General features: G+C 38.2%; 1 protein-coding gene across 2 annotated transcripts in view; it reads left to right on the top strand.

The window, feature by feature from the left end:
- The window catches only part of MTHFD1 (methylenetetrahydrofolate dehydrogenase, cyclohydrolase and formyltetrahydrofolate synthetase 1), an 86,616-nt gene extending 77,956 nt beyond the window's left edge, over nt 1-8,660 (top strand). For both annotated transcript variants that reach the window (XM_043986144.1, XM_043986145.1), the window contains 4 exons: nt 905-1,012; nt 1,868-2,020; nt 7,605-7,698; nt 8,205-8,660. In XM_043986144.1, the coding sequence (XP_043842079.1) occupies nt 905-1,012; nt 1,868-2,020; nt 7,605-7,694 (351 nt within the window). In that variant the 3' untranslated portion in view covers nt 7,695-7,698; nt 8,205-8,660. The remainder of the gene's footprint in view (nt 1-904; nt 1,013-1,867; nt 2,021-7,604; nt 7,699-8,204) is intronic.
- The last annotated feature ends 5,069 nt before the right edge of the window (nt 8,661-13,729 follow it).

Genomic DNA, 13,729 nt, shown 5'->3' on the forward strand with positions numbered 1-13,729 from the left:
GGAGGGAGCCAGATCTTGGTGAGAGCCAGAAGGTGCAAGGAGTGAGATAGGAAAGGTTTTAAAGTGAAAGCAAGTTTGTTACTTAGAGAATAGGCATTCGAGATTGCACAGTTGGAAGGTGTGGGGAGCTTTAGAATGGGGCATTGCAGGGGGGTGGGTTAAAGAGAATTAAGAATAAGCTAATAGGGTTTGAATAGTGAATAATATGGGGAGGGTATGGTGGGATAGAGATTATTAATCATTGAGGAATAAATTCAGGTAGGTTATCAATTTCCCTAGGAACTTAGCCTCAAGGTGTATAACTGGAAGGCAGGGAGGAAGTGCATACCTTCAGGCAGATTTAGGCCTATGAGTTACCTATGAAGTTAAGTATGGATGGCAGTTGGCAGACAGGCCAGGCAAGGAAAGCAGTGGGAGGGAACACGTTGGAATGGTGTTTTTCTCCTACCCAGGCAGGGAAGGCCTTTTTTAAGTTTTAGTGATGTCTTTTGGGGTTTTTTTACACCACATTTTCCCAATATGTCTTGCCCTCATCCCATAGAATGCTTTCTTGTCACAAAGAAAGAACTTTTTTAAAAAACAGTTATGCAAAGCCTCTACATTTGCATGTGATGTTTGTTACTCCTAATCCTCCATCACTTATGAGAATAAAGAGCCATGTTTCCTTCCCTGGTCTGGTGGACATTTTCCACACCATCTACTGTGCTTGTAATTCCTGTGTTCAATATCAAAAGAAATGTCTATAATAGTAGAACAGTATTTGGAAAATCTGACATATCTGGAAAAGAGAACTATTTTGTGCCTTATTCTCTCCTCAGTATGAGAATGTTCTTACAAGTGACTACATGACAATCATTCCCTTGTCTCTCTCTCTCTTTCCCCACCAATACACCTACCCCCCCAGCTCCCTGTTGTAGACAAGATCAGGATAATTGCACAGAAAATCTATGGAGCCGATGACATTGAATTACTGCCAGAGGCTCAGCATAAAGTCGAAGTTTACACAAAGCAGGTAGGAGTTTATGATTTTTATTCTTTTACTGTTTTAATAAGAAAGCAGAAAGAGCACTGAGCTAGAAATTCTGGCTTCAGCTTTCCCAGTATCTATATAACCTTGGGCAATTTGTCATTTTTCTGGGCCTCAGTTTTTTTCAGGTATAAAATGAAGGACTTGGATGAGATCATTTCTGAGCCTTCCCTCCCTTCTCCTCTGCTTCAATTCTTCTTCCCCCCGCCCCCTTGTCCCCATGTCAATTCTGCTGTGAAATGTCTTCCTTCTTAAGAGTATTGTACTTTTGGGGCAGCTAGGTGGCGCAGTGGATAGAGAACTGGCCCTGGATTCAGGAGTACCTGAGTTCAAATCCGGCCTCAGACACTTAACACTTACTAGCTGTGTGACCCTGGGCAAGTCACTTAACCCCAATTGCCTCACTAAAAAAAAAAAAAAATTAAAAAAAGAGTATTGTGCTTTGATTGAAAAGTCATTCGGGTTTTCCCATCTTGGTCATGCTGCATATTATGGATGTGTGTCAGAAAAATATGGATAGCATTGGTAAAATGATGTTTCTTTTGCTCCAAACTATATCAGTGAAATGCTTGAAACAAAAATCTTCAGCTGTGTTTTAGATTTCTAAGAGTTTTAATCTCATCCAAATAATACCTGAGATATTTTTAGTCTTTGATAACTAGACAGAAAATACTTGTCATTGAGGTAGAAGTTATTTCTGTCTTGCTAGATGAGTACAAAAGAAATTAAAGTCATTTGGCTTTAGAAAGAAATGTAAAGATCATTACAATTACAGTGCTCAGTTAATATAAACATTTCTTTTCTCGGTTACTCCTTCCCACCTTCCTCCTTACTCTGTAGGGATTTGGAAACCTACCCATCTGCATGGCTAAAACACATCTGTCCTTATCTCATGACCCAGAGAAGAAAGGTGTGCCCACAGGTTTCGTTCTTCCAATCCGTGACATCCGGGCCAGTGTCGGTGCTGGCTTCTTGTACCCTTTGGTAGGGACGGTAAGTGCTGCCCAGAGAATGATGCTTGGTATGTTCATAATTATGCTTCCTATTTTAAGTTTATTCCTGTAGTCACCAGTAAGTAGCTAAATGGGCAAAACCATTGTTGCCAGAGGAGGAAATTGGAATCAAACCTACCAGAATGATCAGTCCTGCTGAGGTGCGCTGTTTGGTGTCATTTAAGTGTGATGCAATCACTGCCTCTGCTGAATGGTAACCAGTTTTCCCACTTCTATTGTGACTTTGATTGAGTTCAGGATGGGCCTTGTTCACAGAAGAAGTGGGTGTGATGCATTATTTGGGTCTCTAGAAAGGCTTTGTTTCCTGCTCCTACCCCCTACCTGTATCTCTCTGAGTTTCCTGGCAGGTGTCTGAAATTCTACTATTAGAACTTTATTCCTTTGATTTGTGGAATTGTCTCTGGAGATACGTAGGTACCCCAGGAGGGTACTTATATTTTAGTGTGTTTGTTTTCTTTGGTGCTTTCTAACTTGGAAGCTAGCTGAGAACTTTTTATTAAGGGGATTAGGGATTGAGGGGAAAGTGGGTGCTTATTACACAGTCCTGATTTACAGTTTTGCTTCAAGATAACTTTGTTTAAATTGCCCTTTCTGTGTACCATGTCCTGTATCTCTCAGTTAAATATACTGCCTTTGGGTACTAGACAGCATACATTCAGTTCTATAAAACACACTGTTCAAAAAAGTTGACATATTTAAGTCAATTTAAACCATACAAGTGAAAGATAAGTTATTATGTTTTAGAAGACAAATTAACTTTTAAATGGAAGAGACGAATGAATTTTTCTTTTTGATATATCTTACAGTGTTCATAATGTTAATGCCTCTCCTGGAATTGACAAGCTTAACCTCTCATCTTAAGGGCTTAAGCTAGTTAAATGTATTAACAAATAAAATTAATTTCAAATAGACATTTAAAAATAAAATTTAATTATATTTTAATTGCTCACATTTGTTTCTGAATATATCCCTCCTCCCCACCACCTAGTAAGCTATTCCTTGTAGCCCAAAAAGTTTTAAGAGGGGAAAAAAAGCAGTTCATTAAAACTAACCAATTTATTGACTGTTTCTGACAATATATGCTGTTTTTTTACCTCTGCCGTGAAAAGAAAGAGGTACATTTTCTCAACTCTTCTCCTGGGCATTATAATTATATTATTATATTCTCTTGGTCGTTATAATTATACAGCATTCAAAAAAGTCTTTATATCTGACATTTCTTATGGTACAATAATTTTCCATTATATTTATGCACTACAGTTTATTTAGCCATATTTCCAGGTCTTTGCTACTATAGAAAGTGTTACTAAGAATATTTGGGTATATATGGAAAATTTCTTTCTCCCTTGACTTCGGGGCATATGCCTAGCAGTAGGATCTCTAAATCAAGGGGTATGAACATTTTAGTCTTTTTCTTTTTTTCTTTTCTTTTTTTCGGTGAGGCATTTGGGGTTAAGTGACTTGCCCAGGGTCACACAGCTAGTAAGTGTCAAGTGTCTGAGGCTGGATTTGAACTCAGGTCCTCCTGAATCCAGGGTCGGTGCTCTATCCACTGCGCCACCTAGCTGCCCCTTTAGTCATTTATTTTTTTTACCTAATCCCAAATTGTTTCATACTAGCATCTTTTAAAATAAGACTCTTAAATAGCTAGCACTTTGTTTTTTTTTTTAATCTAAAGGAGCTTGCATTCTAATGAGACAATATATATGGAAAGTTTAAGTTGCAAATAATATGTATGGTAACTCTTACTTAAGGTACCAAGGTCCTTAGGGTTCAGCTTTTTTTTTTTTAATTAATAAAGTATTTTATTTTTTTCCATTACATGTAAAGATAGTTCTCAACTTTTGTTTATACAAGCTTTACAACTTCAGATTTTTCTCCCTCCCTCCCCCCTCCCCTAGACAGCAGGTAATCTGATATAGGTTATATATATATATATATATATATATATATATATATATACACACACATAATAACATTAATCCTATTTCTGCATTAGTCATGTTATAAGAGAAAAAATCAGAGCAATGATGAAAAACCTCAAAATAGAAAAAAAAAACAACAGCATCAAAAACAAAAGAAATAGTATGGGGGCAGCTAGATGGCACAGTGGTTGAAGCGCTGGCCCTGGATTCAGGAGTACCTAAGTTCAAATCCGGCCTCAGACACTTAACACTTACTAGCTGTGTGACCCTGGGCAAGTCACTTAACCCCCATTACCCCGCAAAAAAAAAAAAAAAAAGAAAGAAAGAAATAGTATGGTTCATTCAGCATCTATACTCCGCAGTTCTTTTTTTTTTTTCCCCCTTGGATTTGGAGATCCTCTTCTATCACGAGTTCCCTGGAACTCTTCTGTGCCATTGCCTTGGTGAGAAGAATATAGTCCATCACAGTAGATCAACACTCAATGTTGATGATACTGTGTACAATGTTCTTCTGGTTCTGCTCATCTCACTCATCATCAGCTCACGCAAGACCCTCCAGGTTTCTCTGAATTCCTCCTAATAGCTAGCACTTTCAACGGTATATTTTATTTTTCCTTTCAAGTAACCCAGAGTTTTTAGTAGCTGTGAAAACAATACAACTATATTATTTGGCATTGTTAAAAATATGATATTAATGGGAGAAATAAAGATTAAGACATAACAATAGCCTGCTCAACCCCTTGCATGTGTGTGTGTGTGTGTGTGTGTGTGTGTGTGTGTGTGTGTGTGTGTGTGTGTGTGTGTGTGTGTGTGAGAGTAAAGCTGTAGCAATGCACTTTAAAACTTTAAATGAGTATTGACTATAATTGACTGTAAACTTTTCATCTGCTTGGACACATACAGAGTCAGCAGTAATTTTGTTTCCGAAATACACAAGTCCAATATTTAGCAACAACTCAGAGGATTGCATTATTGAATTGCCTGTCACTCAGGAACACCTCCTGAAGATATCAAGTAACAGACTTCCCAGAAGTGGTTCTTCCAGCCATTGTGGCTGTCTGAACTCCATCAGAGCTCCTGTCCTTTAGTCTACAAATTGATAACTTTTTACCAGAGGATATCTTGAGTGCCTGACATAGTCCTGTGGATTGTTTATACTGTTCTGTGTTTTAACATTGATTGTTCTCTATCAGTTTTATTTTTGTAACATCTTTATGTCTTTACTATCTTTATATAATTGCTACAACTTTATTTTCTAGGGGGCAGCTAGGTGGCGCAGTGGATAGAGCACTGGCCCTGGATTCAGGAGTGCCTGAGTTCAGGTCCAGCCTCAGACACTTGACACTTACTAGCTGTGTGACCCTGGGCAAGTCACTTAACCCCCATTGCCTCGCAAAAGCAAAAAAAAACCAAAAAACAACTTTATTTTCTGATTGGTCCTGTTTTCACTCTTAACTCCATCTTCATAATATTTTAACTTTTGGTAGTAGTATTTGATACCATACGCTAACTTTAGAGGACTCCTGGATTGTGTTTATTTGCTGATTAGTGTAGCTGATCCCATTAGATCCCAGTTAGTTTGATCAATGGATCCCATGAAGTGATCGAATCATTTAAATTTGCACTGCATATTTCCATTGGGTTGAACAAATTACCATATTTTGCCTAATTATAATTTGGAACAGTATAAATTCAACTATATGAGACCACTTCACAGGATTCATTATTTGTAGTAATCAAGACCTAGCTGTGCTTAGAAATGTCAACATTAGGTGATAGAGTTTTAAAATTGCACTTTATTACAGAAGATTATTTAACTGGTCCTTCAAGTACATTTTTATACTTGTCACTTTTTAGAAATTCCACTTCAAATGTCTTATTTTCAGTCTACATTTAAAGTAGCACTTACATATTTTGTCATACAAAAGATTATAAAAATCAAAATGTACTGTGTAGAAGTTGAATTTGCAAGCTTTTTTGATTTGTACTTAACCCGATTTCCTTGCCCACCCAGGCAAAAAAAAAAAAAGGTATTAGGAAAAAGCAAAGACCTCAGTGCTTTAATAATAACATTTATGTTATGTTTCTCTTCAGTTTTTGGAAGTCTCAATTAAACTAGTAAGAACACTGACAGTAAAACTGTGTTGTGTTTTTTCAAAACAAAACACTTTTTGCTTAAATATACAAGTCTTGAAGAATTATTGCCTAGGTATATATTCATTTTTGGAAGTAAATTAGAAAATCTGCCTAGTGAGATTAATCTATTCTTTTTAAAAAAATAAATAATAACCTTCTCGTTCCACTTTGTTTGAACAAAGCAAGTATTCGTTCACTTCCATGTTAGAAACCATTACACAGGACAATTTCACGAATCCAATTCTTTAACTTTGCTGAATATCTGAAAGGCAGCCTTACTTACATATCTGATGCCAGTTGGGTTAATTATAAGAATTACAAATTTATATAGATAGGGTATAGGGCTTCTAGTCTTTTTCTTTTAAGTAACAGGAGGCAGAATTGGCAAAGATGACAAAAGATGTTACTGTAGATGGTGTTGGAGGCATTTCTAGAAGGCACATATGATATACTGTTAGCGTATGGCATGACCATTCTCAAAAACAGGTTGGAATAATGCAGAAAAAAGGGACTAAAATATCCATCCCCAGAAATTCCTCCCTAATGGGCATATGCACTAGGGAAGTCAAAGGCCAAAAGAAAGACCCCCACATACCAAAATATCCATCACTGTAGGTCTTATGGTAGCAAAGACTTGGAAACAAAAACTGTACCCATTGATTGGAGAGTAGCTAGACACTGGGGTACTTGAATGTAATGGAATATTATTGTGCCATAAGAAATAACAAATGTCAGAAACAGGGAAAAACTCAAACTAACTGCTGTAGAAGAAAGTAAACAAAAGCAGAAAAACAATCTATACAATGACTGCAGCAGTGTAAATGGAAAGAACAGTAAAATGAAATTGGATGTTATGACCAAGCTTGGACCCAGAGAAGAGATAAGAAAATATATCTTCCCCCTTTTGATGATGAGGAGGGATCAGAACTGTGGGGATGACATGTATTGTCATACATGGTTGATGTGTTGGTTGGTTTTGATGAACTTTTTGTTTTTGTTGTTGTTGTTTTATCTTTGTTACCAGAAAAGGCTTGCAGGGTAGGGGTAGATGGGGAAATATATTCAGAAATTAATGTGCTATAAAAACAAAAGACATTACTAAACTATTCAAATAAATAAAAAATAAAGCAAAAAGTCATTTTGGTGTTATAGAAAGAACATTGCACTAAAAGTAAAGAAACCAGAATCACAGTCCTGGCTTTTACTAAATAGTAAAAACTTCTAGTTTCCTCACTTATAAAAAATGAGGTCATTGGACTTGGTGAACTTTAAAGTTATTTCAAGCTCTAATGTTCTTAATTCTCTGACATAGAATTTTAAGTGGCATGCTATCTAATGGCTTCTTTAGGGAAGTTCCTTAACTATTCATGTCAACTCCCTTGACTAACAATGAGAAAAATCACCACATGACTTTGCTCCTTGGTTTTGTTCTATATGAGGAAGTTAAAGGGAGGGTTATCAGGGGTAGATTGTTCATTTTTGCAATTCCACTTTCTTCCTCAGATGAGTACAATGCCTGGTCTCCCTACTCGGCCCTGTTTCTATGACATCGACTTGGATCCTGTAACAGAACAAGTGAATGGATTGTTCTGAATTGGTAAGTTATACTTGAGGAGGAGCACTTCATTTTTTCTTTTCTTTTTTTTATTGAATAGAATTTTATTTTCCAAAATATAGGTAAAAACAAATTTTAACATCAATTTTTTTAAAAAATTGTGTTCTGGGGCAGCTAGGTGGTGCAGTGGATAGAGCACTGGCCCTGGAGTCAGGAGTACCTGGGTTCAAATCCGGCCTCAGACACTTAACACTTACTAGCTGTGTGACCCTGGGCAAGTCACTTAACCCCAACTGCCTCACTTAAAAAAAAAAAAATTGTGTTCCAACTTCTCTTCCTCCTCCATTCCCACCCCCCATCCACTAGAACTTGAGCATTTCAAAATAAGTTATACATGAGTAGTCATGGAAAACATTCCCACATTAGCTAGGTTGGGAGCACTTCATTTTAATGAAGATTCTCAAACATAAAATTAATATTTCCTATTATGATGTTCAGCAGCAGTAAATAATGATTATTACTAGTTTAATTTCTCTTTTCTTCTCCAGATATCTTCCAGAAGCTACATTGGAAGTTTACCCAGAAGCCTGCATTTGTAGTGCCTGATTTACATTATCATGTATAGATTTGCTTAAAGCAAAGTCTAAAAAGGATTCAATGATCTTACTTGCTTAGTTTAAACAAAGTGAAATGAGGTTAAAATGATATTTGTCATTTTTTATGGCACAATAGTATTCCATTACATTCATGTATCCTAGTGTCTTAAATCATGGAAGTCTTTATCAGTCCTTATGCAATTCAATTAAATAAAATAATTTAATATCTCTAAAGTTGTTATTACTTATCTCTAATTCCAATACCTCCTTCCCCTTCTACCCTCTTTCCCTTATTGATATAGAAGTAGTACCATCCCTAATATATGTTTAACTCTGTCTTGGCTATTACTCGAATATCCCCTACTAAACAGGTAGTGGCACAGGATTTTATTTTACTTTTTTTTTTTTTACATAATGAACATTTTTATTTGAAGTTTTGAGTTCACCTTTTATCCCTCCTTCCCTCCCTCCCCTTCCCCCTCCTTGATATGGTAAGCAATCAGATATAGGTTATACATGTGCAATTATGTAAAACATTAATAAATAAAATAATTAAATTAATAAATAAAATATTAATCATTTTGTATAAGAAAACTTGAATAAAAGAAAAAAATGAAAGAGTGAAAAATAGATTGTTTCAGTCTGTTCAGCCACTTTCTTTGGAGGTGGATAGTATGCTTCATCATTAGTCCTTTGGGATTGTCTTGGATTATTGTATTGCTGAGAATGTTTAAGTTATTCATAGTTCTTCATCACGTAATATTGCTGTCCCTGTGCACAATGTTCTCTTGGTTCTGTTCACTTCACTATACATCAGTTCAGATATGTCCTTTCAGGCCTTTCTGAAATCATCCTGCTTGTCATTTTTTAATAGCACAATAATATTCTATCACCATCATATACCACAGCTTGTTTAGCTATTCCCCAATTGATGAGCATTCCTTTGATTTCCAATTCTCAGCCACCACAAAAAGAGTTGCTATAAATATTTTTGTATAAATAGGTCTTTTTCTCTTTTGGGGGATGTTTTTGGGATATAAACCTAGCAGTGGTATTGCTGGATCACAGGGTATATACAGTTCTCTAGCCCTTTGGGCATAGTTCCAAATTGCTCTCCAGAATGGTTAGATCAATTCACAATTCCACCAACAGTAGATTAATGGTATAGGATTGGGGGGGGGGAGGGGCAGGGCAATGAGGGTTAAGTGACTTGCCCAGGGTCACACAGTTAGTTAAGTGTCAAGTGTCTGAGGCTGGACTTGAACTCAGGGAGTCCTGAATCCAGGGCCGGTGCTCTATCCACTGTGCCACCTAGCTGCCCCGGTACAGGATTTTAATAAGGAAAATATGCTAAGTATTTGGTGCCCAAAACTTGTCCCATAATCAAAATACTAAAACTAGAAAGGACATTTGAGATCATTCATCTGACAACTCCTTCATTTTACAAATGAGGAAACTAAGGCTTCAAGGGATGACATGTCTTGTAAAACTAGCACTAGAGGGGCAGCTAGGTGGCACAGTGGATAGAGCACCGGCCCTGGAGTCAGGAGTACCTGAGTTCAAATCCAGCCTCAGACACTTAACACTTAACTAGCTGTGTGACCCTGGGCAAGTCACTTAACCCTAGTTGCCTCACAAAAAAAAAAAAAAAAACTAGCACTAGAACTTGGGTCTCCTGATTCCAGGGTTCTTTCCACTACACCACACACTGCTAGAGAAACTCTTGACTCTCAAATCTCCCTCAATTTATCTGCCGCTTTTTGTCTCCCTTAAAATAAATGATGCTTGAGTTATCAGGATCAGAAATGCCCTAGAAGAGATAGTCAAATAGCCTCATATCTGTTAAACAACTGGAGGCAGTTTATCTAAGGGGGTTGGGTTTGTTTTGTTTTTCTGGCTTATATTTCTTTGTACCTTAGTTCTTTCATAGAAGGCTCTGAACATAGCTTAGGCCTACTGATATTACATCTAGACAGAGAAAATAACTGTTCTTAATAGAACAGATAGAAAATTATTGTTTCTGACTTCTGGTAAGCCTCTTCCAGCACTTTTAATACATAAATACATAGCTTTTGCTATGAGTGTTGCCACTGATGACATTTGCCTCAGCACCTAATAACAATGCTTTCTGAGTAGTCATAGTCATGTACTTAGTAAATAATACTACTGGGGCAGCTAGGTGGCGCAGTGGATAGAGCACCGGCCCTGGAGTCAGGAGTATCTGAGTTCAAATCCGGCCTCAGACACTTAACACTTACTGGCTGTGTGACCCTAGGCAAGTCACTTAACCCCAATAGCCTCACCAAAAATAATAGTAATAATAATAATAGCTAACATTTCTATAGATGCTTAAATTTGTCTAATTCAAAGGCATAGCCTTTACCTAGGTAGAAATAGCTTTCTCTCATTTCCTTTCTCACATTTCCATCTAGGCTGTGCTGGGGCTTCTTTGATGTGTTGTACCTGCCCAAATCCCTTGCTGCCCCCTGACTCTGTGGGCTCAATTCTCTATTATCCTGTATTTCTCCCTTTTACAGTCAAACTCCTAGGAAAAGCTGCCTACACTCAGTACCTTCCGGCTTCTTTTCTGGAACATCATCTATACTCCCTTGTAACTGGCATTATAACCCAAGGCTCTATACTGGGCCTTCTCTACATTCTTTTAGTGATATCAATGGGTTCAGTTATGACTCCCTCAATGTATAATTATTCACCCTCATCTCCTCAATTCTACTGCCTAACTAGATGCCCTAACATATCCAATCTATTTTCCCCCAGTTCTCCAAACTTCTGTGTTTCAGTTGACAGCATCATTATACTTCCAGTCATATGGGTTCACAATCTTGGAGCCATCCTATACTGCTCATTCTCCTCACCTAACCTATCCACTAAGGTACCAACATGAACCTTACTTCAGACCTTCTTGTCAGTTCTACTCCCACTACATCTCCTGTGACACTTGACTCACATGGCCACCATCTGTTAAGACTCTTAGCTGGCCTACTGCAATACCCTCACTGGTGCCCCTATGTTATATTATCTCTTTCCTCTACAAATCATTTTCCAAACAACTGCCAAACACAGGTCTAAAGCAGCCTAAAGCACAGTTCTGACAATGTCATTCTCTTTGAGAATCTCTAGCAGTTGTGCTTTTAGGATAAAATGCAAACTCTGATACAACCCTTCATAATCAATCTGGCCCTACCTACCCTTTTCAGGCTTACACCTCATTCCCCTTCATACACACTCAGGCCCATTCAAATTGGCCTAGATGTTCCTCTCACAGTGTACTCCACTTCTTATCTCTGTATCTTTTTACAGATTGCCCTCCATCCTTTGAATTCATCCCTCCTCACCTCCACATCTTGTTCAGTTGTTCAAGAGGCATCTGATTCTTTTTGATTCTATTTGGAAGTTTTCTTGGCAAAAATACTAGAGTCGTTTGCCATTTTCTTCTCCAGCTCATTTTACAGATGAGATTTACAGATTAGAGATTGCAAACTAAATGTTCACATGGATTATTTTAAAGTATTCCAATCTCATATTGTTCTGATCAGCCAGTTGGATGCAATATGACTTGACTCTGACATAGAGATGTCATTTTGGTCCTCTTCAAGAACGAAGGACAACAACCAACCACAGATGAGGAACTGAGGCAAACAAGGTTGTGACTTGCCCAGGATCACACAGCTAGTATGTGTCTGGAGCTGAATTCTAACTCAGGAAGATGAGTCTTCCTAACTCCAGCTTCCAAACCCTATCCATTGCACCACCTAGCTGCCTCACTTCTTAGAATCCCTAATTTCCTTCACAGCTCAGCTTAAGCCCCCACCTACATCCCCACTCCTGTTACCCTTCATTATACTGTATTTCTTTTTCATATACCTATGGTTCATCCTCATTATCCTAAAAAGTCCCTCTAGGGAAGGGACTATTTAATTTTTCTTTGTAGTCCCAGTGCCTTGGCACAGTACCTGGTACACAGGCATTTAATAAATGCTGTTGATTGATAGCTAGACTGAAAGCAGGTAGACAATGAATCGCACCCAGAATTCATTAAATCAGCCTATATTATGTTTGAGAAATTATGCAGTTTTTAACGACCCCAAGCTTCTTCCTGAAGTAAGGCTTTTTTAAAGTTAATATCTTTTAGTGATTCTATATGTCTGTGAGTCATAATATACCTCAGTCTTTTAAGAATTAGTTGCAAACCAACCAGAGTGTAATGGAGAGGTTCTTGATGAGCATGAGTGGGCAGCAACATGTTGCTAATAAAAAATTGCAAGCCAGAAGCATATAGGATTGCTCCTTGGAGATATGTGAAAATAATGACAAAAAAGGCAAGAAAGTCATGTAATAAGAGCTTAGCATAATCATATTCTCTTGTTCATGCTCTCCCCTTCCCCCACTGAAGATTTATGGAACGACACGGACAATAGCTATACAGGATGACGGCGTGGATGGTGTGCCATCTGCACTGTTGGAAAAAAAATATTCATTTGGATGAAATCATAGATCCATCCAAGAAAGGACTAAGAAAATGCAATGGGGAAACTATTGCTTATAAATCACAGTATTAAAGTTAACAGCCTCTGCCCTTCAAATACTCCATTTCAGGGTTATTAGTTACATGGCCTTGTGCAGAATGTGGGAGATACCTGTTCTTGGTATAGGTTGTCTGAAAGGGTGAATACCATTCCAGGCCCTAAGTACCAAATGAAGAGTTTAGTGCAAGGGCAGTTCTTTTGGGGGGAAGAATGACAGAGCCAAGGGTACCATCCCATGCAGAGACAGAGGAAAAAGATGCCAGGAAGTTGCCTGGAGACTCATGGAGGAGGAGGGAGGGGAGACTTCAGGGATGCTCACCTGGGATACAGCCAAAGAAAGGCAAGAAATCTTCAGCGGATAGCATCCTGTTTTAATGAATTATTTTTGCTAACTAGGCAAGAGAGGCAAGCAAGCACTGTCAGCAACCCCTAAATTTTGGATGGCCCTGGGGGAAAGCCGAAGTTCTGGGCCTATTTTCTCCCCCAATTCTGCTCAGTAGTGTATCCTTATTTTTCTTTACAGAGCCATAGACCCCTCTAGGACAGGGGCTGTGTCTTACACCTCCTTTAATCTCAGAGCCCGACACAGAATATGCCCTCCTGGCAGAGTGGCTCAGGAAAGGTTTATAGCTCCAGGACGGGGCTTGGATGCCTGTTACCAGGCATTGGGAATGGGGAAATCCTTTAGACTATGTTTCTTGTCCCCTGCCCAATGGATCTTAGACAAAACAAAAATGGGAATTGATGTTCTGAGCCCCAGGGTGCTTCAAGCTTTTCAGGAAGCTATCACCCAGCACTTGGTGTGGTAAGAAGAGAGATGCTCTTGGAGTCAGGAGATATGGGTTTCAGTAGCAATTCTGACAGTAATGCAATCCAGCCAATCTGGCCTTCCTTCTGCTTCTCACTCATAACACTCCATCTCCTCCCTCA

This window comes from Dromiciops gliroides, chromosome 2 (genome assembly GCF_019393635.1).
Source record: "Dromiciops gliroides isolate mDroGli1 chromosome 2, mDroGli1.pri, whole genome shotgun sequence".
NCBI lineage: Eukaryota > Metazoa > Chordata > Mammalia > Microbiotheria > Microbiotheriidae > Dromiciops > Dromiciops gliroides.